Source organism: Sphaeramia orbicularis, chromosome 6, assembly GCF_902148855.1.
Source record: "Sphaeramia orbicularis chromosome 6, fSphaOr1.1, whole genome shotgun sequence".
Lineage (NCBI taxonomy): Eukaryota > Metazoa > Chordata > Actinopteri > Kurtiformes > Apogonidae > Sphaeramia > Sphaeramia orbicularis.
In genome coordinates this window covers 33,297,017-33,324,402 of record NC_043962.1, presented here as the reverse complement: position 1 = coordinate 33,324,402, position 27,386 = coordinate 33,297,017, and the positions used below count along the sequence as shown (strand labels likewise).

At 35.9% G+C, this 27,386-nt stretch overlaps 1 protein-coding gene and 1 long non-coding RNA gene across 2 annotated transcripts; both read right to left on the bottom strand.

Moving 5' to 3' along the window:
- Positions 1-1,831: 1,831 nt before the first annotated feature.
- LOC115420777 (uncharacterized) lies at positions 1,832-5,855 on the bottom strand. The gene is made up of 3 exons (XR_003935596.1): positions 5,211-5,855; positions 4,167-4,521; positions 1,832-3,493 (listed from the first exon to the last, which is right to left on the bottom strand). It is a non-coding gene; the product is annotated as an uncharacterized LOC115420777 (long non-coding RNA).
- Positions 5,856-6,805: 950 nt separating this feature from the next.
- LOC115420776 (ceramide kinase-like) lies at positions 6,806-24,142 on the bottom strand. Its single transcript, XM_030136297.1, has 13 exons — positions 23,813-24,142; positions 16,382-16,522; positions 15,961-16,083; positions 15,100-15,225; positions 14,950-15,016; positions 14,704-14,849; positions 13,301-13,375; positions 12,400-12,552; positions 12,097-12,202; positions 11,713-11,792; positions 11,390-11,595; positions 9,666-9,886; positions 6,806-9,581 (listed from the first exon to the last, which is right to left on the bottom strand). The coding sequence occupies exons 1-13, from the start codon at positions 23,946-23,948 to the stop codon at positions 9,494-9,496; spliced, it is 1,668 nt and encodes a 555-aa protein (XP_029992157.1). The 5' UTR covers positions 23,949-24,142; the 3' UTR covers positions 6,806-9,493.
- Positions 24,143-27,386: the final 3,244 nt, after the last annotated feature.

Here is a 27,386-nt window from a genome sequence, read left to right as displayed (position 1 = left end):
GACCATGACCTACTCCAGCCTGCCACTAAAAAAGCACATCATACAACCCCAAAGTATCCCTTTAACTTTTATGATAGTAGTGATGCTAACACTAGACATAAATTCTAAATTTACCAAAAAAAAAAAAAAGTGCATTAGGCAGTGAACAATAAACCCACTGAAAGATTTTTTTTTGCCAATTCCTAAATTCCAGTTGTGACTTGTTGGCTCATACCCATTTCATCAACTAAACAATTCACAGGGTAAAAACCAACAGAGTCCCATATGATGTAAATAATCATAATTACCAGCTCCTACCTGCATACAGTTCACATCAGGTCAAACTGTTCTGTGTGCATGCGGTGGAACATCAACCGTGTGCATGATGTGTCACCATGACAGAGATAATAAAAAATAAGGCATTTAAATCACATTAATAGGGTTTTACAAAGGCTAACACTATTTAGCCGAGGGCAGCATGTTTTCAGTTTTGTGCTTGTGGAGGACCAAGGGCTGAACTGGGATTGGGCCTCAGTGTGCTCAGTTTGTACAGGAGGTCAAGCAGTAAAACCTTAAGCTTATTGTAACCATACATAATCAGGGATCAATATAAAAAAAGAAAAAAGTGATAATGGTGCAAAATATCTAGGTGCAATTTCCTTCTTGGACAGGCTTTTTATGGCCCACCATGATGTTTTGTGTTACATGTAGTATTTTATTTTTTAATGCATTTAATTTTTTAATGTAGGATTTGTTGAATGAAAAGTGCTTTATAAATGCAATTTATTATTATTATTATTATTATTATTATTATTATTATTATTAGTAGTAGTAGTAGTAGTAGTAGTATTTAGGGTGCTTGCTCTTTATCCAAATACATTTACTTTTTCCAGACTTTTTCAAAACTATAATTTTTTTTTTCCCCCAGACCTTGACTTTATGGCCTGTTATACTTGCGTGCCTACTTCTTTGGTTGACATTGCACCTGTTGTGTGTAGTAGAAAAGTTCATTTTAATAATATGAAAAAAGTATAAAAAAGTATAAATAAAAAAGTATGAATGAATGAATGCATATTTACCAGTAAATTATGTTTTACTGACAGAAATGTTTTCAGAACATATGAAAATCACAAAAGTGCATGAATATCACACAAACAAGTTTCACTAGAATCATTCCAGTATCGACGGTTAGCGAAATCATATTTAGTTTTTTTTTTATCTGCTTTCCTCATGTCTCTTACAAGATTGTGTGCCTTTGAGCTTACTCTAAAATTCCACTATAAGAGACACATTTTTCTATACTTTAAGACTTTCACACAAAATTCCAGACCTTGAAAGCGTTACAAAATTCCATACTTTTTAAAACTTTCAAGACCTGTGCAAGCACCCTGTTATTATTATTTTCTGAAGGAGAAAATTCCTGCAGTTCTGAATTCATAGTGAAAAACATAAAATATTTACAGGTGTTTTCAGAAAATAAGGGTAAATTTATCTACTCTCAGATTTGAAAAATTTGAGCTTTATCTGAAGTACCATCAAATGTAAGGTTCTTGTGGACTGATAGAAAAAGGATGAAAAGGAAAAGACAAACATTTCTCCAGGTCTTTCGGAGTTAATACACATGCATTCCCTAAATACTTAGAGAAACCTCCAAATAATCCTCACACTTTTATATTACGATGCAATAGTTTTTTCAAAGGTAGAATATCTGTCTCGTACAACAAAAAAGTAAAATTAAAAGGTGTTTTGGGATGAGCACAGTGAAACCCAGAGCAGATTGTCCCATTTTTTTTTATATAAAAATGTTAAAAGAGTTTCCTGATTTTATTCATAAAAAACCAACACACAGAAGGAGAGATGAATGTTTTTAATTCCTGATAAAACAGCTACAGCAGAAGATAAAGATCAGATTCACAGCGAGGTCGACTGATTCACTGTTGAACTACTTTTCAGTGTCAGATTGAACAGCGATGACAATAAAACAGGAGAAACACTCCTTCAAACAGCTCAAACTCTGTCATTTCTCCATAAAACAAGTTTGAAAACAGATGGAAGTTTAGATTTATTTTCTAAAGAATCTCAATAATGACCAACACATGAATCTGCACGAAAATTAAGTTACATTCTTTTACTCTACATGTTGGAAATAATATGAAAATGAATATTCAGGTACATTTTTTAACTCATTCTGTCAACATCTGAGCTTGAGATATCTACCAGCGGCCCTCATTATATTTCAGCATAAAGCAAAAAAAGATCAGTTTCCCTAATTCCAGCATGACATCTGCAAAATCTTTTGTTGAGAAGCCCCAAATGACATTTTTAGAGCTACTAGCAGTAATATATTCTGTCTGTCCTGGAGGCAAATGTGCAACACTTTCAGCATCATAAGCAGAAACATATCCTGTTTGATTGTAATTGCATAACAGTTACTAGTATTTCCCAGTTCACAGGCAATGGTAAACTGTTTTTTCAGCCAGTTACTTTCAGAATGTTCCTTCCTTTTGCACTGTAATGTCTTTAAATGCCTTTTTAGAATTATTTTCATTATAAAAACACATTTAAAGATTCACAGGTCTACAAGGAAAATGCCTCCAGAATAAAAGTAGTGCGACGTTATCAAGTTTGAATCACTAATAAAAAAAAAAAAAAAAAAAAAGTCAAAAATGCTGGTTGGCTGAGAATTAATAAAAGAATGGGCTTTACTCAAAAGAAATGTTCGTCTCGGAGCAACCAGATCAACTTCAAATTCACTGTCTGAACATTACAATACATTCACTTTACTGGTTCTTTCTAGTGGAAGATTTATAAACCTATTGTATAAATGTACATAAACCAATATATGTGAACAACACTTTATCTTTTATATCAGAAACATCAGCTAACCAGCACTTTCATCATTTGTTTAATTACAGCAAATTAAGCACATTTATACAGAGCCTGAAGTGCCACATTATATAATAATGGTGCAATATGTAATAATATCATAATTTTTCACCTCATTATGTAATAACAACGTATTTTGTAATAAACTTTGCCGCACTTTGTCTGTAATAGTTAATTAGTGCAGCTTTTGTCTGTAATTTGCAGACCCATGAATATAATTATATTTGATTTAGGTTTGACCAATGAAACATCCAACTAGTTTTTTAAAAAAAATGGATTCTAATTAAGCTGGAATGCTTAATGTTCTGCTGGTATGCTGTTTTTTCCAATTAACGCATCAATTTTAATGGTTTTTCGATGATTTATTACATAATGCACCAAATTATTAAATTTTCTTTAAAAAAGTGCTACACCTGGATTTTATAATGACTTGCAATATGTAATAAGTTATTACAAAATATGATGCTATTACATAATGAGGTGAAAAATTATTACATATTGCACTGTTATTACATAATGTGGCACTACTGAGTCCCTTTGGTGATGTGAGAAAAAAAATGTGGCCATGAGTTAGTCATGCGTGACCACAAGACAATTCACCTACGAGATTGCTGTATTGTGTAGCACACTGATTAGAGCACAGGTGTCAAACATGTGGCCCGGGGGCCAAATCTGGCCCGACAAAGGTTCCATTCCGGCCCTGCAGCATGAAAGTGCAAATATGAACCTGAACAGTCAAGGTTGTCCAAATCATTTTGGTTCAGGTTCCACATACAGGCCAATGTGATCTCCAGTAAAAATAACAACACAATAACCCATAAAAAATGACAATGACAAATTTTCTTTGTGAAAAATGATGTGGAAAAAAATTTGAGTGAAAAAAATAAGACTACACTGTGAAAATATTAACATTTATGAAACTATCCTTTCACAATAAAATGCAAATAAATACATAAATAAAAACAAAGATGAACAACCCAAAATGCGCAATTTTAACAATATTCTGCCTGTTATTAAATGTTTGGTGCTTTTATGGATCCACTGTGATCTGGAGTTGTAATAATAACAGATGGAATATTGTAGAAATTGTTCAAATTTTAGTTCCAAACTCCAAAATTTTAACAATCTTTTTTGTAAAATGTAAGTATTTTCATAATTGGGGTTTTTTTTGGTATTAAAACAAAAAGAAAAACTTGGGTTTGTCATTATTTACAGGTTATTAAATCATTATTTTACTGGTCTGGCCTGCTTGAGATCAAACTGGGCTGAATATGGCCCCTGAACCAAAATGAATTTGACACCCCTGGATTAGACGCTCTTACCAACACGGAACACCTCAATTTGATTTCATTTTATGTTCACCTTTGGTATGAACTACTGTGATATACTTCAATTAAAGTAATGGCCATGCCGCAGTGGCCACGCCTTACTTATCTTTCTTGTGGCAACGCATTAATATTTTTTCCTCCCACCTCACCACAGTACATTTAAGCTCAGAGGCTGATCATTTCTAAACACACTGTCGACCAGCGTATAATTTAACTTCAAACACTCAAATCTTTTAGTTGACATTAAAATCTTCTGTCTGTTCTGGGGGCATGATCTTAAATGTAGATTCGATTTTTTTGTACAAGTACAATTAAACATTTTAACGCTCTAACGCACAGGTGTCAAACATGCGGCCCGGGGGCCAAAACCGGCCCGCCAAAGGGTCCAATCCGGCCCGTGGGAGGAATTTGTAAAATGCAAAAATTACACTTAAGATATTAACAATCAATTGTGTTAAAATCATTTCAGGTCAATTCAATCTAAAGTGGATCAGAAACAGTAAAATACTATCATAAATAACCACTAAATAATGAAAACTGCAAATATTTGTCTTCATTTTAGTGTAAAAAAAAATAAAATTACACAAAAATGGTTACATTTACAAAAATGTCTGAAATGTGGAATTTTAACAATATTCTGTCTGTTACTAAATGTTTTGTGTATTTGTAGATCCACTGTGATCTGTAAGTTGTGATGCATATGTATAAATGGTAAATTAAGGCGTGATATTGTTAACATTACACTTTGTTTTCATAAGAATTTTCAGGTTGTTCATATTTGTTCATGTTATGCTCAAGTATAGTTCGTAGATGTAAACATTTTCATTACAGAATTTTACTTTTTTCACTCAAAAATGTAGAGAAAACTTTGGAGTTGACATTATTTCTAAGTTCTTATCCAATTATTTATATTATTTTACTGGTCCAGCCCACTTTATATTATATTAGGCTATATGTGGCCCCTGAACTAAAATGAGTTTGACACCCCTGCTCTAACGCTAAGGAGTGTTTTGATACCAGCTACAGTTCAACACCTGGGCCTGCAGGTGTTTACAATGCAAACAAAGACGTGCATTCATTTATCACTTTGTGGTGGAACAGAGCGATAAGACTATGACTCTAACACAAACACACTTCTGTTCTCCTGATCTGAAATCAGTCAACCTCTGCGTTTAACATTTGGTTTGTAGTTGTGAACTTAACAGCAAGTATTCTGATTGTACAACATAAACGATTTAACTCGTCATGAGTCGGAGGTCTTCATGGTTCCACTTGGACCAGGTGAGTCTACTCAGGTCTGCTGGGTGTTGCAAGTACAGCACAAACAAAGCTACAGCTGTCACATGTACAGACAGCTACATCAGAAACCTGGCTTGTATTTGGTCAGAATTACTACAGGAGAAAGTGAAGAGCGGATTGATTGGTGTGGAGCAGCACCGGTAATTGCTACAGTTTCCTCCTTGATCGGCTTGAGTCCAGCACAACGTCAGCAGAGGAAGCAAACAAACAGAGTCCACAGTGACAGCCCAGTGCTGATGTTCAACAAACACTCAACAGAGCAGTAAGATTTAAAAGAAATGGAACAGAAAGCTCAGAAATGAGTGTGTAATTATGTAAATATAGGAGCTGTTGCCTTTTTCTTTTCATTTTGTCTGTTAACCCTTTAACCCCCAGGTGTTAAACATGCGGTCCAGGGACCAAATCTGGCCCACCAAAGGTTCCATTCCAGCCCGCAGGATCGAAGTGCAAAAATGAACCTGAACAGTCCAGGTTGTCCAAATCATTTTGGTTCAGGTTCCACATACAGACCAATGTGATTTCAAGTAAAAAAATAACAACACAATAACCCATAAATAATGACAACTACAAATTTTCTTTGTGAAAAATTATGTAGAAAAAATTTAAGGGAAAAAAATAAGACTACACTGTGAAAATATTTACATTTACAAAACTATTCTTTCACAATAAAATGCAAATAAATACAGAAATAAAAACAAAGATGAACAACCTGAAATGTGCAATTTGAACAATATTCTGCCTGTTACTAAATGTTTCGTGCATTTATGGATCCTCTGTGATCTGTAGCTGTGTTGATAATGATAATAGATGTAATATTGTAGAAATTGTTCAAATTTTAGTTCCAAACTACAAAATTTTAACAATATTCTACCTGTTATCAAATGTTTATGTAACACTGTGTGTAAATGTACATGTATAAATAATAAGTTGAGGCATAATATTGTTCAAATTGCACTACTTTTTTGAATGAAATTTCTGTTTTTTCAGGTTATTCACATCTTTTTTGTAAAATGTAAATATTTTCATAATTTAATTGGGGGTTTTTTGTACTAAAACAAAAACTTGGATTTGTCATTATTTATAGATTATTAAGTCATTATTTTACTGGTCTGGCCAACTTGAATCAAATTGGGCTGAATATGGCCCCTGAACCAAAATGAGTTTGACACCCCTGCTTTAACCCCTGACGCGTCTGCGGTGAGCATTCTGAATGTACGATTTATTTTAACTATTCATAAAAATCCAACCATTTGCTTAATAGGAAAAATTTCAAAATGTGCTGATAGAATAGACCAGTGGCTCTCAAACTGTTCACAGTTAAAGGTGAGTATCATCCAGCATTAGGGTGTTTTATGCCAGACCAGACTTAACATCCCCTTCATAAACGAACAAAACAAACAGTGCCTCTAATTTTGAAAAGAAAGAAGGGTATTGCACTGCTAAAAGTTGCTAAATATTACACGCTGAATATTTACTTTACTGTATAAAATCAAACTACACTATAATTCATGGGTGGGCTTCAGATTCAGGCACAGCTCAAAGAAACGGAAGTAAAAACAGTAACGGCTGAACATCAGCATTGGACTTTACAAAGCAGCTTCCTCCAACACACTTCAGAAAACCTCAATATAATAAAATAAACCTTCCGTGGATAGTATGAAGTGGATGGATATAGGTTTAGTTTTACAGATTCACACTAATGATGCAGACAGATCATGGAAAAGGTTATTTAAATTCAAGATACATAGTTCTCTGGACAAGCATATATGTAGCTAAAAGCTTCATTCATATTCTACAACTACAAGTTATTAAAGTTTAGTCATTCCGATTATGCTTTGGAATAACAGTTTAGTCTACAATCTGTCAGACCAATCACAATATTAAATGTCAACGTGGCATCAGCAGCTTTGGGAAGAACCAGAACACCAAGGATTGTCTGCTTCACAAACATCAGCTGCAGGCTCACTTCAGAATGCAGAGCTTACAAGGCTTTCTTTAATTAATGGAAGGTTCACATGATTTATTTGAGGTTTTATGAAACAAAATTAACCCGACAGACAAGTTCACAACACGGAAGATAAATTACAGTCGCAGGCAGCTACACTTTGACTTATTATATCCAGAGCCTGCAGTCTGTTGTTGTAAAAGCCACACTTCTTCAGATGACTTCCTTTTTATTGTCTTTGCTGTGATTGAGTTCATTTGCATATCGAGCAGAAATTGAAGAAACATTCAGCCATGACCAGCTTGACTGACACTTTTCCCCCCAAAGCGCTGGCATTATGTAAAAATACGGTTTTAAAGCTACAGCTGAGCTCAGGTTTTCCTGAGGAGGAGTGAAGACGAACAAATGAAAGTCTCATGTAACAGAGGAAAAGAAAACAAATCTCTTGTTTGTGAACGTTTTCCCTTAAAATACATGCAGGAGTTTTGTTTTCTACTTTTTTGTGGCAGTTTATGAGGGTGATCACATGACTGGTGGCAGGTGTTTGGGATCTTAACGCAACAGAACTTTTCCAAATACACAGATCATTTAGATGATTAAAAAAACTATTTGAAAAGTGCAAATGAAGTATTATGTAACAAAATCTAATTTACGCGTATAGTAAATAACTATCCTTCGTTTCTTCTCTACACTGGGTGTTTAGTCCAGACCATGCAAGTCAAGTTTGACAAGTCTGACCTAAAAACAAAACCCAAGTGATTTAAGTCCTGACAACACTAAGGAAAAGTAATATAACAAATAAAATGATTCTAGGCGATAGGCGACATTTAACATTTAGATTAAGACACTGTGGTAGGTGTGTTTCCATCTGAATTTTAACAGACTTTTCAGAAAATCAGCAAAAAAAACATGCAATTTCATGCATTTGCGAGTTAATTCTCAGTCGTCATAAAGGTTTAAACTTTGCCAGATGAAATGTTTCATACAATTATTCTCAACCTGAGCTGAGAGCCATAAGAGGAATTTTGACAAAAACCTGAAGGTTTTGTCCTAGAACTGAATCAATAGTTTGGATCCTAAACAATTGTCTCAAAGACTTCAAGGATTTTCCTTAATGTTTTCCATTCAATGTGTCTTTCATGTTTATTTCTTATATTAATTCTTGAATGTTACATTCCACATATGCAAACATATATAATTATTTTTATTTAATGTCTTTTTATAACATTTATTTACATTTAACTTTCACTGATACATTTCATTTCCATGTCTCAATAGTGCAAAGACCCATGTTTTTTTTGTGTTTTTTTTTTTTTTTCATATGGAAACTGAAAATACAAAAAGGATGGAAACACACCTAGAAACAGACCAAATCCAAAAAAAAAATCTGAGATAAAACGACAAAAAACTGTGAGAGTCAAGATGAGTATGTCAGGTCTAGCAAAGAGTATGGGAAACTAAAATGACCATAGGTTTAAAATCACTGATGGACTTAAGCTGAGTCTGAGTCTCATGGACAGATTTTCTTTTAGCAGATTGTGAGCAGTGGTTGAAACTAAGACAAAGTACAGCAAATTCTGGTCAAACGTGTCAAAACGCCCATAATGCACACATCTAAAATGCAACACAATGAAAAGTAACACAGATAATTGACCTTTTCGATCTTGCAGCAGCTGAACTAGAGAAGGATCTGATTTTTAATCATAAATCAGGTACCAGACACCTGAAAACTTTTCAGCCTAAAGCACCAGCGACGACCAGACTCAGGAAGTGTCATTAGTTTCTGGGTCTGGTTCTCTGATTGTTTTCTAAAAGCAGCAACTAGTTTCCAGGAAAAATATTAAAGCTGTTGTGGATGACTTGAGGAGACTGTGCATCATTTTGAAGCTGGAAAATAAGGTTTCCTCCCTCTGTAATTGTGTGTTCTGCTGAGAAACACCTGACTTTAGGTGAAAAATGGAACGATTGTCAGATGATGGCGGCGGCAGTGATGACAGAAACCCAAAGATGACTCCAGTGTGAGACAGGAAACAGTGTGTATGGGGGGGTGGGGGGTCTATATTGCACATGGGTTGGTGATCTCCTCAAACACGGCCATCTCTTCAATCCCTCGTGCAAACAGTTTGATCAACTGGCAGTGCACTCTAGGGAAAAAACAGACAAGGAGACATTTAGTGTATGTAGAGTTAGTTACTTCAGTTAATTAACCTGGAGGACGTTGGTGGTACCTGACGTCAATGGCCGTGTGGTTTAAGATCTCGCCGTCGCAGTTCCAGCTGCTGTAGATGGGAGTGCAGCCGCAGGCCGGGTGGTCGCGGCAAATCTGACTGAAGATTTGCCGTTTACTGTTCTCCTGCAGGTCCAGCTCCAGGTCCGAGTCGCTCTGGCAGTGACGTGGCATGAAGCGGAAACGGCACACCCGGTGGACCTCCACAAAGCCCAGGTCAAACTGAGACAGAGGAGGAGGCAGGTGGAGACAGTGAGATATGGGGAGGCCACTGATCACAGTTTATTCAGAATACATCCTGGATTTTGGCAGATTTTATTAGATTAAAGATCTTTTTTAAGACCATTTTTTAGATAATTACATAATACAATGGCCAGTGACAGCAGTTTCAGAAAGTATCACCTTGGATTGATCATAAAATGGATGGACAACAGACAGAATACCAGAGGACACCACTAGGTACCTTTGTACGGACCCATCTGAGTCCTGACATCCTACCTCATGGGTGTCAAACTCATTTACGTTCAGGGGCCACATGCAGCCCAATACGATCCAAAGTGGGCCGGGCCAGTAAAATAACACTAAGATAACCTATAAATAATGTCAAATCCAAACTTTTCTCTATGTTTAAGAGTGAAATTTTTTTAATTACATAAAGGAAATGAAGGAAAAGGTTTACATCTACAAACTATCCTAAAAAAAAAACCCAAAAAATAGAAATAACATGAATAACCGGAAATTTCTCAAAAAAATACGTGCAATTTTAACAATACTATGTCTCAGTTTAACATTTACATATGTGCATTACGACTTCTAGACCACAGTGGATCTACAAATACACAAAACATTTAGGAACAGGCAGAATATTGTTCAAATTGCACTTACTTGTCTTAAGACGTTCGAGGATGTTCACATTTTTTGTACAAATTGTACATGTAAATATTTTCATGTAGTTTTACTTTTTACACTAAAACAAAAGACAAAAAAATGGAGTTGTCATCATTTATAAGTTATTGCAAGGTGCTGACTCTTTGTCCACATAACAATTCCAGACTTTTTTAAAACTGCTAATTTTTTTTCTGACTTTATGTACTTTCATACTTGCAAGCCTACTTTTATGGTTGAGATTGTATCTGTTGTGTGTAGTAGAAAAGTTCAGTTTAATAAATGTATGAATGCACAATTCGCAGTAAATTATATTTTACTGACAGAAACGTTTTCAAAACATGTGAAAATCATAAAACTGCCCCAATATCACACGTTTCACTAGAATCACATCAGCACTGACCAGTTAGTGAAATCATATCCAGTTTTTTTTCTCTGTTTTCCTCATGTATTTCTTATTTTACAAGATCATGTGCCTTTGAGCATAATGTAAAATTAAACTATGAGAGAAATACTTTCCATACTTTATGAAGACTTTCACACAAAATTCCAGACTTTTCAAGGTCTGGAAAACAGGTTTTCAAAAAATTCCATCCTTTTTAAGACTTTCAAGCCCTGAGCAAGCATGTTGTTATTGTGGTAGTATTTTACTGATCTGACCTACTACAGATCATGTTGGTCTGTATGTGGAACCTGAACTAAAATAATTTTGACACCATTAATTGTTAATCTCTTCAGTGTAATTTTTTGCATTTCACAAGTTCATTCCATGGGCCGGACTGGACCCCTTGGCAGGCCGGTTTAGGCTCGCTGGCTGTATGTTTGACACCCCTGTCCTACCTGGTCGTCTTTGCTGGTGTGTCGTATGAGGTGTCGGAGGAAGTTGAAGCGGGAACATTTCCGGACCAGGATGAGGTCAGTGGTTCCGTCAGCCAGGTGAGCAGACGGCGAGAGGCCTTTGGGGCTGCGGGGACAAGCACAGCTCATACTAGCAGCGTTTATAGCCAGAAACTTCCCTCGGATTGTCCTCCACTCGTCTTCACTCTCTGAAACACAAACAGTGGACAGGGGACATTTGTTCACTGTTAATGTCAAACCTTCATCACACCAGATTCAGTTGTTTTTACACTCACTGGTTTATGGGAGATATCATTTTGACTCACCGTTTTCAGATGCTTTGTCCATCTCGTACCTATCTGCCTTCTCTGTAAGTATCTGCCCATTGTGTTGACAAACTACACAGCTAGAAAATACAGATGCACAAATGTTATATTAAAAATGAGGGAATTACATAATTAACACAGTAAGGCTAAGCTAATGACCTGAATTTAAAATTTAAGCTGCTAAACTGAAGTAAAAAAAGGCACTACGTCAGATGTGAGGTCAAACTATATCAACTTATTTATTAAATGTTTGCTCTGATGTAGTGTTTGTAACGAGAGATAAATGGACTAATTTTACCCTGATCTGAGCCAGAGTTGCTTGATTGATGACAGTGATGCGAAGTTTGTGATTAAAACGTTTTGATGTTGTGTAGCATTTCTCACCCAGAACGACACCTGCCACCATCCCTTGGCGTTCCCATGATGCCTTTGGCTGGCAGGTAGGACACTGTTCCTTCATAGTAATGGTGAGTCAGAAACATCTTCAGACCTGCAAGAATCACACATTAGACAAATCGACTTCCTTCACAGACATGACACCTGATCACACTCATATTTTACAGCGTGGGACTGTCCTTTTTGTGTAGTAACAGTTGTGCTGTCGTATGTTGTTATCTCAGGCAGTCTCTTTCTTTCAGTGATTACTGTTTGATAAACTTTAGTAAGTGTTTAATGGTTTTTTTGTACCTGAGAAATCATATCTGGCCGGTCCCATCCACCTCTTTCTCTCACTGTCAGTCAGCACATCACCATAGAAACCGTATCCCAACAACGAGACGGAGTATCTCAGAAAAGCATTGTTATGATGAACTGAGCAGACGTCCATTGGCTGAGAGTCTCCTGAAGAATAGATTTGCAAGGATTCATTTCATTTTTTTGTCCATGTATGCCCATTTCACACTGTACAGTTGCGGAAAAAAATATTAGACCATCAAAAGTCATCAAAAACAATGGTTATGCAATCAAGTACTAACCCCTGTGTGTATCATGACTAAAACAGACAAAAGAAAACATGGAATGCCTAAAAGCACTGTTTTTGTAAGTACAATGCCATAGTTATTGATGTAAGAACTTAAGTGATTTTGGTTATTATCAAGAAAACATGGAAAATGGATAGATATCAGCTCTAAAATTAAACTCTTATGAGCTATTTTTGTTGTTATCATTATATTTGTTCAAATGAATGTACCTTTAGTTGTACCAGGCATTAAAATGAACAAAAAATTGAAGAAAACAAGGGGTAGTCTAATAATTTTTTTTCCGTGACTGTATACAACATTTGGAAAACATTAACATACATTATCAGTCACAGTAGCAGAATATTGTATGAAGACATTACAGAATAGTAGAATGTTTACATTGGTGTTGAGAAGGAGCCAACTAACAGGACATTACAAAACAAAAACTTCATTGTAGAGTGGGTCTATAATGTCACGTATGCATCTGTACTGTACTTCACTTTATTTAAATGTAGTTTCTACTTAGTCTTCCTCTTAAAGCTTCATGTTTCACCACTGCAGGGTGCCTGTTTGTCCTCTGTATGAAGTCATTTGGAATAATCTGTGTGAAATTATGCAGTTTAACTGACCCACAATGATGTGCAGAGCAGAGGTCACAGGGTCGTTGGTGCCCACAGTGGCAAAGCAGATACAGTCGGTTGAACCTGAATAAAAAAACAAAGATAATAAATGAAGAGCAGGGCTAACAGTAAACATGTTTATCATTCACAAAAAATTCAGCAAGTAAGTATCAAAAGCAAAGTATCAAATGAAAAGAAAACCATCACACTATCTCAGGATGATCATCCCGTTATTAAACGTTACATAGAAAAATAAAACCCACATTTGCTTATTTACTTATAGTTAAAAAAGACAAAAAGCCACACAGATCTGAAGTTATTCTCAGCTTGTTTATATTTAATATATTTACCAGTACTTTCCATTTCTGTATCTTTAATTTTAGAGATTTTAACAGAACAGTTCTCCTCTCATTATTTCACCATCGACCTTTCATTATTGTTTTTACTTTGCAATTTCAATAATTTAGTGGCTGATTATCCTGAGTAATAAAATGATAGTGGTTGTATGTTACTCTTTCATTTACAGAGAGCTCAGTTTTATCATTTTAATTTTGTTTCTGTTTGTCTCCTCTTATCTAAAATAAATTAAATGCACATTAAGTATTTGCTGATGTCTCTTAATTAAGACGACAGTGCATGATATCAGTTGTAGCTCATTGTCGATCCACCTCTTCCATTAGTTTTGCTTCACAATAAAAGCCTGAAACAAATACAATGCACCACTGAAATTAATTTCAACAAGACATTAGAAGTAAATTAACAGAACAGCTCATGGTTTCTTCATGTTCACTTTCTGTTGTTTCAATTAGCGGAAGGATTTAACACAATCAACAGGCAACCAAAAAAAATAATTATTACAGAAAAAAGAAACAAAGACATGAAAATATGTAATGCATGTCATGTAATTTTAAGGTATTTTAATCTTAAAATGCTACATACAGGGTTCCTACAGGTTTCTACAAGTTAAATTTAAGACTTTTTAAGACTATTAAGACAGAATTTAATAGCCATTTCACAGCCTATTTCAAAGCCATACTGCCAAAAACTTGTGACTCTTAGAATTCAGGAACATGTATTTATTTACTCCAATGCCTTGATTCCCACCGTTCAGAGTCATTTCTCACTGAGGGGTTCCAAAGTTAGCGATAGTCTGTTCCTAATTTTAATATAAATTTTCAGTTTGGAACAGGTGGAACTGAATAGACTAACGTTACTTTCTTTGCAGCTTGGATATTTAACAGACACATTTAAACACAAGTTTATGGCAACATAAGTTAAGTCCTAACATATCAAATTTAATACCTTTTAAAGACTTTTAAGACTTAAGACCCAGTGGAAAGCCTATACATACTATGGGTTTAGTTCAACAACAGAAAATCTATAATCTTATTTTTGTTTTTACGGTTTCTGACCTGCAGGAATGATTCCAATGCGAAGTGAACAGGGCAGCAGTGTTTCTTCTGGACTGTTTGGATCCACACCACCATCCATCTGTGTCCTCCAGATCAGTCCGTGGATTATCTCACTAAACATCCCATCACCTCCAACACACACCACACTGATCCGAGGTCAAAGGTCAAAGAGATGGTCAGAGTGACACCAAACAACCAACAACAGAAAGTAAACAAAAAAACAAACAAAAAAAAAACAAAGCTTACCCATCAAACCTCTTTAGCTCCGCCTCTGTCCTCAGGTGATCTCTGGCATGATTGGCATACTCCGTAACTATGACAACAGACACACAACTCAAAGTTAGCTTCCGACTTACAATAAATGGCTACACAGGAAGTGAGCGATGCGGGACGTACCGATGACATGTGTGGAGATGCCAGCTTGAGCAAACAGCGGCGCCACCTTCTGCTCATAGATCCGTTTCCCCTGCCGCTTCCCTCCGTAGGGGTTTATGTAGACCAGCAGCTGTTTAGGCCGACTGCCTGTCAACACAAACATCAGTCATGTGACTAATGAGGATGTAAGACCAGTCTCCTTCCCTGTACAAACCTTTCTTTAGTTTAAACTAGTTTTTAAGCTGTAAGTTTACCTTTACATTTCAGCGTCAGCTTTGGTCTTTAGAAGGCTGGTAGGTGTTCTACTTTACCCTTTCAACCTCTTGTGCAATCCTTTCAAAAAGACTTTTAGATTCACTGAGTTTTCCCTTTGAGAAATGTTCCATAAATTTGATTACTTTCCTATACATGTGATGTGCTGCCATCTGCTGGTGCAAAACTGGAACAGCTAAAAATAGGACAATGGACTTCACATCTGCCCAAAATAACGGGTTTATGTATGAATCACATTGAGAAAACTAAAAAATAAAGGCAGTATTTGCATATACATTAAGTTTATTTAATTCCTATTTAAAAACCACAATCTAATTTGAGTTTATCACCATTTTCTCTCAAGTTGTGAGACAGTTTATTATTTTTATAAATCTACTTTTCACCCCGCCTTTGCCCATAAGTAGCTGGGATAGGCTCCACTGACCCCTGCGACCCTAGTGAGGATAAAGCAGGTTCAGATGATGAATAAATGAATCTACTTTTCATCAACAATAATAACCTGGGTGCACAAACTAATTACACACTACACTTACATCAGTGTCAAAGTACTGTTAATGCTCCTATGTGATATGATGTGTGAGTGTGTGTTCGTGGTGCATGTTGTCGTACTGATGGCAGCGAGCTGGTCTCTGATGCCGCTGACCCAGTGTTGACACATGGCTCTATCTGGACACCTGAAAGTGATCTCCACACACCGCCAGCGGTGGTTTCGACCTCTCTCCACGTAAAACACTGAAACAAAACACACAAGTAGAAATTAAAGAAATTCCTCTGAATGAAACATGTAATTTTATAAACTACTTCACGTTAAAGCCTGTCACCTCTGAGCTTTTATACAGGAAGTAAACACTTTGCAAATTTATTTCTCAACTTCATTTTCTAACTCAATCAACCAACAAATATACAAGTGTATTTAATGTGTCAACTCTGTCAGGTATGTTTCTGGATGTGTCAGTGAACTAAGTGTTAGCAAATAATTTCAAACGTGTGTGTTTACTGTGTCTAGGTGTTTTTTTTGTTGTTTTTTTACCTGTGAAAGCCTGCCTGCAGTCCTTTCCTTCTCTCTCTTTAATCTTCCTCCAGCTGCCATCGTCTCTTTGTTTGCTACTGTTCTCCTCCTCTTCTTCAGTCACACAGATGATTTCTGTGACAGACACACTGTGACACACACCTAAACACACACAAACACACACATATTAGGTTTTCATGCCAATTTATGGAGACTTCATTCCGCTTGGATACCAGTTCCTTGATATTTACTTTTGATACACATTATGGTACAAATCTGTAGTTTTATTTTACATTCCAACAGCTTTTCTTGTACCTTCAATGCACTTTTCTAAGATATATATATCTACAGCATTCCAACAGGCTTCTGCAAGTTAAATTTAAGACTTTTTAAGACTACTTAAAACAGAATTTAATACCCATTTCACAGCCTATTTCACGGCCATAGAATTTAGGAAAATTAATTGATTTACTCCAACGCCTTGATTTCCATCATTCAGAGTCATTTCTCACCAGGGGCTGCAAAGTTAGCGATAACTGGTTCCTAATCTCAATATAAATTGTTGGGTTGGAACAAGTGGAACTGAGTTGACATTTCCCCGATACATTTAAACAACACAGCGAACAAATTTATGGAAACATACATAACTGAAGATCTACCATATCAAATTTAATACCTTTTAAAGACTTTTTAAAAAAGGTATTAAATACAGATTTATAAATTAAAGACTTAAGACCCCGCCTCATTTATTTAACCAGGTAAAATCCCCATTGGGATTAACCTGGCCATGATCATAAAATACAAATGACACTGTAAAATAAACACAGTATGTGGTTATATACAATAAAAGAAAGTTCAGCATTAATAAGGACAAGTTCAACAACGATTTCAGTGCAAATTCAGAAGCAATCATACTGATGACTGAAGCATATCGTATTCTCAGTCTTTTAACATTGACTTAAATTCTCCGAAAGTAACATGGTCTGACATTTTCAGGTCTGTCTGAAAGAGATTTAGCAACAATTTACAGAGTACAGTGGTGAACGTGAGTAACACAGCCAATCATTCATGTAAAGCACAGTGGTAAACAGGATCTGACTGAATTAGGGGCTGTTCAGGTGCATTGATAAAAAGCAGAGGACTGTAATCCAACAGTAAAGTTAAGAAAGTTGCAGAAGTTAGATGAATAATAATAATAATAATGATAATAATAATAATAATAATAATAATAAAACAATTTTACTTTCAGGCCCATAATGTGTGGCTCCAAAGACAAGCTCTGATTGATAACAATATCTGCTAATATACTGGCATACTAGTCTTAATCCCCATAATTTACACCCATGCAGAGTTAACGCTCATGACAAATTTCTGAGCTTTTCTATAATAAACACAATGTCATTCATTGAGACAGGATCACCTGGGGTTGATCACATGACCCTAATATCTGTGTCATATATTCCCAGATGTTACATAACACTATCCCTGGGGGTTTGAAGGGGGACGGGGTGTTCGGATCACTTTTCAGAGTCAGTTCTATTGTACCACTACTGAGACACATGACGAGGACACCTGAACCTGTGGTATCACCGACCAGGGCACTCAAACATCCCACAGTCGGCAACATCTCATTTCCCTGTGAGGCCTTCCTGGGTATCGATTCCTGACCTTTGCATTAAACCAAGTCTTAATCAGTCTAGGACGTCTTCGCAACCTGTTGGGATTGTGATCACATCTCTCTATGAAAATTTAGGGACAGTGTATGTTAAATGCATCTCACAGGATCGATACATGTTTTATATACTCTGTGAGGGTGAAGTCTAACAGTAAAGTCTTAATCTCTCTTGCCTGCAGTTTGCCCTCTGTACACTGGAAAACGTTATCTGTAAAGGTTACTTTGATTTGTTTGTTTTCCGTCTCTGTAGTGATGGTAAAAACTCTGACCCATCAGAATTTTATGCCTCCAAATTTACCAGTTCCTTTTATCGATGCTAGCATATTAGTGACAGTTGCACATTACAAAACAATAAGTTAAAATCATGAGTCCACACAACTGGAAACGAACAACAACGACGAATCAGGATGGAGAGGAAGAAATTATCCAAACCATTACTTCATTTGCCACTGATATGTCATGGCAAAAAGACCATATTAGTCACTATTTATGATTACCACAATAAATGTTGAGCCATTACAAGTTAAAGGCTCTCAGTTTGAGACTATAAAATTATATTCCCATAATTACCACTCTCATTTAATTGGAAAGAAGGGTGGATACAGCTGTGACATAATGACTCATGGTTCTGTGCACTATGGTTTAAAGAGGCTACATTAAAAAAAAAAAAAAAGACCCAAAATTATCATTAAAGTGTTTAGAATAAACATCTCTGAAGTTAAACCAAAGATGCCAGTGCATTGGACAGTACAGGTTTACAGTGGATTTGTTTACGCCAGTGGTCTGGGGGTTTTATGTGACCACTAGAGGGAGTAATGAGTCTCTCTGATGGTGGTTTCCTGGTGAGGAAAACTAACACCACTGGACCTTTGACCAAAGTGTCAGAAAGTCTCCAGATGGGATGAGAACCATTAAGAAGCAACGTCTAGTCAAATAAAGTGATAAGGCTAGAAGCACAGTTATTGTTTTCACCACTGGACACAGCTCTAAATGAAAAGAATGGAGTTCAATATTGAAATCACAGCGTTTCTTCTACACGGGTGAGTTTGATTATGAGGCTTATGAAGGTGTAAAGTTACTGTGTTATTAATTCTATGTTATTATTATATTTGCTAAATTGCCGTTTGTTGATCTATGGTTCAGACTAAACTGTGACAGTTCTGACCTTGTTTGGATGATTCCAAACAGATCTTTAGTTCAGTTACTGACAACACAAACCTTACAGAAAACTGAGGTGATTTGTGGTTTTACTGTGACTTTTTTCTGTGAAAAAACAGAGATAAGCTAAAAGAGGTAGAATGTAAACTATCAGCTGATGCACTATGTGGAGATTATAAGACAGTGTTATTTTATCTGACTGAATGACTGGCTAGAAGTTTAAGTTTGAAGAAGAAAACTTGATGATACCATAATACAGATGTGTGTAAACAATGAGCTTTATACTTTATTCAGTGAGTGATACAGTCTGTGGATACATGCTGTTTATTTCTTGGTGATAGTGGTAGCTTTAAGTGCAATCTAGTAACCAAAATCCCACTGGCTTTGAGAGTTGAAATATCAATACCACATATAACCCCTTCAAGAGTGCCACAGCATCCAAACCAATTACTAAGAAACCCTAAATGAAAACACTGGATAAACATTAAATCATTTCATCTATTTGAAATAATAGATTAGCATCAGTAAAACCTTAACCACTCCCAACATGAACGTGAATGCAGCAGATGAACAGGTAAGTCAAGTATTCTTAGTTTGGTTAGTCTGATGTAAACAAAAACAAACATTACAGAAAAACTATTCACTTGTTCAGTGATGCAGAGGCCTGATGCAAACAAGCTTCATTCCAAATCTCATTTTATTAAGAATCAAAGACTAGAAATATCACAGTTGTAGTTTCTACTGTGAATTAAGATGAATTATTAAAACATTATGGGAAAAACAGCTACTTGTATTGGGTTGGCAAGGAATAAAGTTGATTTAATCAGTGCATTCACCTCCCACTGGATCATAAAAAATACATGGAGATGCTGAATGTACAACTGTTACATAACAACTGCTAAACAGGGAGATGTTGTACTTATTTGTAGGATGTATTACACATACTGACGCATTCACAGAGTGGCAGATGGTGCTGCTGCCTTTTCTGTTTGTTTGTTTAGTATCTGATTTGATGACACAATGGCGAATTACAAATTGTGTGAAAGTGTGATGACTGAAATTTTACATTACAGGATGTGTGACAGATGGAAGGAGCTCAATGAAACACAAATGAAACCCTATTTGACTACGCAAAGCAGCAGAGCAGGAAGGTTTATGTGGTTCAGACCTATGGGTTCCTCTGCCCTCCCCACTGACTGTAGGCTGCTCTGTCTGATTCACACTCGTGGATTTTTTCTCTATGTTTGGGCCTCTAGTCTGTATGTAAACTGTGTTTAACAGGTTTTTCAAAACACCCTCCAAATTCAAGATTGTTAAGATGCAACTATTGTGAAATTCTTTGCCAATAAAGATGTTCAACGCTTTGTTAAATAGTCTTGTTATTTTATGTCTGCGTAGGTTATGTTTATTTTTTATTCAGTCCTAATTTTGCACCAAGAACAAAAAAATAATAATGGTAATAATAATTGAGCTACAATGCTGCAATATGTACCTTTAACAGCATTTTAAATCAAGTGGTTTTATACATATTTTAAAAGCCAATATAATAATAAAAGCAGAATAAAAGCTGACAGCTAAGCTAATGCATCTGATTTCATCCCTTCCAACTCCTCCAAATATTTGGTCACTAAAACATTGATCAGTGTTACAAACCAGCTAACTGACAGCTAACTGAAAGTCATAAATACTTACATGATGCGATTTACAACAATTAATGGACACAACTGTATATTTTTTCATACATGTGGATACAAACCTTCTTGAACACATGTATTCCTTCCAAAATAAAAATGTACCAAGGTTGATTCACTTTGAACCATGATATTGAAAACACATAAGGACATATTACCAGATCTGTCTGATATGACTGTTTTTCTTCTTTTCTTTATTGTTTTTTTGAGGATCATTTTATTTATTGGTGTCCAAATGGTAACTGAAGGGTTTTCAAGTCATACTTAAGAGAAAGATCCCTCTTCTTTTCCTCACTTTGATCCTTTGATTTTTCCATCTATTGTCCTTCAGTGTATTGTTTTGTAGTATCTCATTATTGGAATTATTAATAAGTCTGTTTTAGTGTTTTGTGTCTCATTCTACATGTTATACATACACAGCTGTTTAGGTGATGCACAAAAACAGCACATTAATTCTAACACTTTAATAACACACTTCCTATCCTATTTATTATGATTGGACTACACTTCTCTGATCGGACTGTATCTGTTGATAGGAATTGTGTTACTGTTTTGTAACCTGCCAGAGGGCTACAGATGAACTTTCACAGTTACACTAACTCTGGCATGTTTCCATTTGTATTATATCTTTTAAAGGCCCACAACTACTTTTGTCACAAGTTCCAAATGATTTTTTGTCTTTCCTTCATGACCCATATCCCTTTATTATAATATTATACTCTGCATTTTGCATTTTTCAGTGAAAAAACAGGTATTTTCCTAGGCTATATTTAATTTACTGACCATATAGCCTAGATGTTCATAAAAGTACATTCAGAGGTTATTGGATTGAATCAGGGAAAAGGTGACTTTTTCCATAAAATACATCATTAACTGAACATAAAAATAACCACTGTCAATTATCAAACTACACAGGTTTGTTTTACTGGTGAATCAATGCTGCAGAAAAGGATGGTGTTTCCAGATCCACTACAGAGCTTCCAAATGTCCATATGGGTCATATCTGATGACAATGAAAAGCTGATAAACTCTATTTTACCTGTATTATTTACATGTATTAATAGGTTCAGTGGATCAACAGTTATTATTAGATGATTTTTGTATCAAACACCTACCATCGACCAAAACCATCTACTGATCTAAAATGTTTAATAACTGTTGATCCGCTAATCCTATAGATACAAGTAAATAATTGGTGTATAATGCAGGTTTTCATATTTTCGTGTTCATCAGATATGACCCATTAGGACATTCAGAGGCTCCGTAGTGAAAGTGGAAACACTGTCATCTTCTACAACATTGATTCACCAGTAAAACCCATGGAGTTTGACAAATGACAGTGGTTGGAGACTTTTGATTGTATGTTTAGCTAATGATATTTTTTGCTAAAAACAAAAAAAGCCACTATTTTCTGATTTGATTGAATAACCTTTGAATTTACTCTGAGCTTTAATGAACATCTACATGATCAGTGAATCAAATAAAGGAAAACACATGATTTCCACTGAGAAAACTCAAAATACAGAGGACAATATTACAATAAATGGTGATAAATCATTTAAGAAAGGTTAAATATTGCGAAAAAAGAATTTGGGAACTACCACTGAAGTACCACTGGGTCTTTATGGGTTAAATTAGGACAGTATTTTTCAACCTTGGGGTTGGGACCCCACATGGGGTCGCCTGGAATTCAAATGGGGTCGCATGAAATTTCTAGTAATTGATAAAAGTAAAGATAAAAACTTACTAACAAAAAATATATGGTGAGTTGAGAGAGACAATCCCAATACATTACAGACATGACAAACTGTGAAGCTGAAACTGAAGCACTGTGGTACTGTTTATCTTTCAAATGTTCATTGTGGTCAGTTTCAGATGCTGCAGGTCTTTCATAATTCATAGTTTGAGTTATTGTTTGTTCAGTATTAATTGTCAGCCTTGTAAATCCAAACTGGACTGACTGCACATATCCTGACCAAGGAAAATCAAATTCTCACTTTGTGCAGTAATCTACACCTGGCTTTTCTGCCTCCGTCCATAATAATATACATTATATAGCCTAAATGTTGTGTAAAATTAACATTTATCTGCAATATAGTATAGCAAACTATTACATGATCAAAAACAAATGAATTTTAGCAAAAAAAAAAAAAAAAAAAAGTCTCTGTTTTGAATGTCCGGGGTCGCCAGAAATTTGTGATGTTATAATGGGGTCACAAGTCAAAAACAGGTTGGGAACCACTGAACTAGGATCATTAGTGTAATTAATTAATTAATTAATTAATTAATTAATTAATTAATTACATAGATAGATAGATAGATAGATAGATAGATAGATAGATAGATAGATAGATAGATAGATAGATAGAGTGGGACATTGTATTAAGGTTAAAAGTGCTGTAGGACACCCAGTCACTCCACTTTAGGTGTAGCAGTAATAGTAGAAGAGGCCTAATCGTAAACATAATGAAGTAAGCGCATATAATGCATAATCAGGGCTACATTAAACCGTCGTCTATGATATAAGTAACCCAGACCGGTTGATGCTGTGGGCAGTAAACTGAAACTTTCCCTGTGACCCAGCTCCATATTTCCCAGTATTATTAGCTCCACTGCCTCAGGTCAGTATTGTTTCCTCCGCTGCCCGCAGCCTCACTCTGACCTCCGTTATGTAAGCGGATATCTGGGTTCTATCGCTTATTATTATCATCACCACAGACATGACTTAATGTGTCTGTCTGTCTCTACAGGTCCACAGTGTGTCCAACATGTCCCCTTCGTGTCCTGTCTGTCCTTTGTTTACCACACAGGATGTAGTGGTGCGTTTGAGGCCGTCGCGCGAACATAGGTGAAGACACACACAGAGACACAGACGGGACAGACACACGGACAGACAGAGGACACAAACTCGGACAGACGGGGTCTTACTTGGTCTGAAAGGGTGGTAGACCGGGCTGGAGACCCGTCTCTTCCAGGTGAGCAGGGACCGGCTCAGGCTCACTTCGTACGCCGTGTTTCTGACGCGGAGCTCGGACAGCAGTAGCAGCCTGCCCGGCCTCTCCATCCTTCTGCCGGAGGAGGAGACGGCAGCAGCGGCAGCAGCAGCGCGGGAACGGTTACCTCTGTCCGGACATGTCCTGTCTGTGGGTCCGGAGTGGAGCCAAACCCCGAGGAAAAAATATTTAACCTACGACGGGTATCGGTGACCGTGTAACGGATTTCAGCTGCAGTTTTCTGACAAATAGCGGTCTTTACCGGATATAGGAGGGGCTTAGTGGAGGCGTTCACACACTGATACAAAACTTAGTAAAACGTAAACACACTTTCAGTCTTGTCTCTTAAATATCTGGTGCTGGAACATTTACTCAAGTGCTCTGTTTTAGAAGTGTAAATTAAAGGTATTTTATTTTACTTTGCTTGATCATTATAATTTTGTGCAACTATAGACATCCACTACATTGTGCTTTTTACTCTCCTGTATTCGCCTGACAGTGTAAATTAATGGTCAAATTAGTTTTACTCTTACTTAGAGACAATATGAACATGTGATGATTTTAAAGAACATAACGCTCTGTTGTGGAGTAAATTGCCATTAGTATAGATTTTAGTTTAAATGAGCTTAATATCAAATGTCTACAATGAGAAGATGCAACACAGACTTTAACACAGAAGTAATGATATAAATCCAGAAAAATCAAATATAATTGTAAAAAAAAAAATACAGGAACCTTTTTTTCTGCTCAATGGCTACTTTCACAGTAAGTGAAACATGTGATGATTTTGCTTGTAATAGGGTATTTTCACAGAATTGAGGAAGTACTTTTATCAAAATAAAGGATCTGAAAACGTCTTCCTTCATCGTCCAGCTAGCCCTCTAATTAGCTAACTTTCCAACTGTACTTGAATGCATCAGTAATCCGTTACGTATCGGCAACGTCACGCGTCTTTTTTCTTTTCTTTTCTTTTCTTTTCTTTTCTTTTCTTTTCTTTTCTTTTCTTTTCTTTTCTTTTCTTTTCTTTTCTTTTCTTTTCTTTAAAGTCACAGTTTCTGCTCTTAGGTCGGCCCGTGTGGATTATATTCAACTGATGTGATAACATGACTTTATATCTTGATGTCAGTATAATAAAATATATAATGATAAAAAAAGAAATTTAACATTTCTTTGAAAATGACAAAAAAAGACAAGTTTTCCGTCCATGACTGAAAAAAATTCTGGGCAGAACAAGCAAATAAAAATAATATACAAAGTAATATATACACAGTTGCCTTCTAAAATAAAAATAATGAAAGACAAATACACCAAGTTGCAGCTGCAATATTAAACACAAATAATACACTCCAATCCAGCAGTCTGCAAACCACAGCTTCTGAGCCAAATGTAGCTCAAATGCCGTTCTCCAAGGGCTCCATGTGGCTTTGACAAAAGAAGAAGAAGAAAAAAAAGCAATATCTGGAAATAAATATTGATCATTTTTGAACATTGAAACATTTTGAAATAATTTTTCCAGACTTAATGTCATTCTTACATTGTCCAGCTGTAACAATGTGCAGATTATACATCGAATAAAAACATTTATTGAAAAAAAAAAAGGGGGTCTCTTTTTTCCTTTCCAAACTCAGATCACAAAATCAATTTGCATTTGTTCATAGTTTGTATGTTTCTGATTGAACCAATACATGCCTATGTACACTAAAAATCTCACCCGTTTTTTTTTTATCGTAGTTGTATAGTTACATAAATGCAAAGTTAAATTACCAAAATAATTGCAATTAAACTACTGCAAAGTAAGAAACTTTGGATAAAATACACTGGATGTAAATATTTTTGTGGCCCCAGAGAGATACTTATGTCTCTTTTGGTCAAAAATGTCTCTAGATTGTAAAGGTTTGTGACCCCAAGAACAGATTACACCATAACAACACATACAGCACATATACTGTACAAGTGTCTTTATAACTTTTATGGACATAGATTTAATATTAATACATATTCTCTCCTACATCTTACCCTTTGAGTTTAACCCATAAGGACCCAGTTTTACTGTTGTGGCAGCTCCCAAATTAATTTTTTAAAATATATTTAACCTTAAGTGATTTATCACCATTTTTTGTACTTTTATCTTCAGTATTTTTTGTCTTTTTAGTGAAAATTAGACATTTTCCTACACTTAATTTACTAATCATGTAGATGTACATAAAAGCTCTGAGTAAAGTTTAGGGTTATGACATCAGAAACAGAGAAAACTAAAGAAAAGTGACTTTTTCAGCAAATCTGTCATTAACTGAACATAAACCAAGTGTCTTCATCCACTGTAACTGATCCAACTCTATGGGTTTTACTAATGATTCAATGCTGTAGAAGATGACAGTGTTTCCATGGAAACTACAGAGCCTCTGAACGTCCAAATGGGTCATATGTGATGACCATGAAAAGATGACAAACTGCATTTTACACCAATTATTTCCATGGATTAATAGGATTAGTGGATCAACACGTATTAAACTGTTTACATCAGTGGACGGTTTTGGGAGACGGTGGATGTTTGGGTTTTTATGGGTTAAGTTGTAAACATACAATATGAATAAAGCTGCTGTTTACCTGCAGTGACCAGAAAATTTTATTCAATTCTCTATCATAGACAAAAGGGGGCGCTGCTGGTCTGCAAAAGCTTGTTAACAGTTCTTTTCCACACTTCTGCTCTTTCTTTTCTAAGTCATTTTACTAAAATACATCTTTTATTTAAAAAAAAAAAAAAAGATAACAGAGAGCATTAGGGATTAGGAAATCTGTGTTTGGATAAATGTATAAAAGCAAGATGCTGCTCAATGATCCTTCGGTTTAATCATCACCAGACTGACATAAACAAACATGTTTCTGTGTGAAGTTTCATTGTGTTTATCATCCATCTGATGTGAGAGGAAACATTTGGCCTGAAATGACGAGGACATGGAAAACAGCCAGAGCTTCAGATTAGTTAGTGCCGGCCCTCCAACCAGGAGCCCAAAGGCCAATCATCAGTTTTCTATATAAAACCGTGACCCCCTCCCCTCAACACACACGCCATCCATCGGCAGCAGCATCCATCAGCCGGAGAACAGCTTCCCGTCGCTCTCATCCGTCTGCCTTCTGTCTCTCAGGGGAAGAAGGGACGAGCCGAAACTCCGGGGTCACAGAGTCAAATTCAGCCATAAACTCTTACAAAATACAAGTCTGCAGCCTCTAAAACTTTACACCTGGAACAGGAAGCTGTAGTTTGGTAGTTTGTGGTCAGTCACTCTGAATATATGTGAATGTGAAGTTTCAACAGATGCCGCTGATGTAGAATCCAGGGAGAGGCAGAGAATTTGTCCTCTCAATATTAACCCTTTCATGCATAGTGGTCACTACAGTGGACAGCTATTCTACAGCTGTTCTCTTATATATTCATGGATTTTGTTGTTTTAGTTCCAAATCAGCCAACACAGTGGACACTTGTGCATCATCTCATACACTGCAATTCA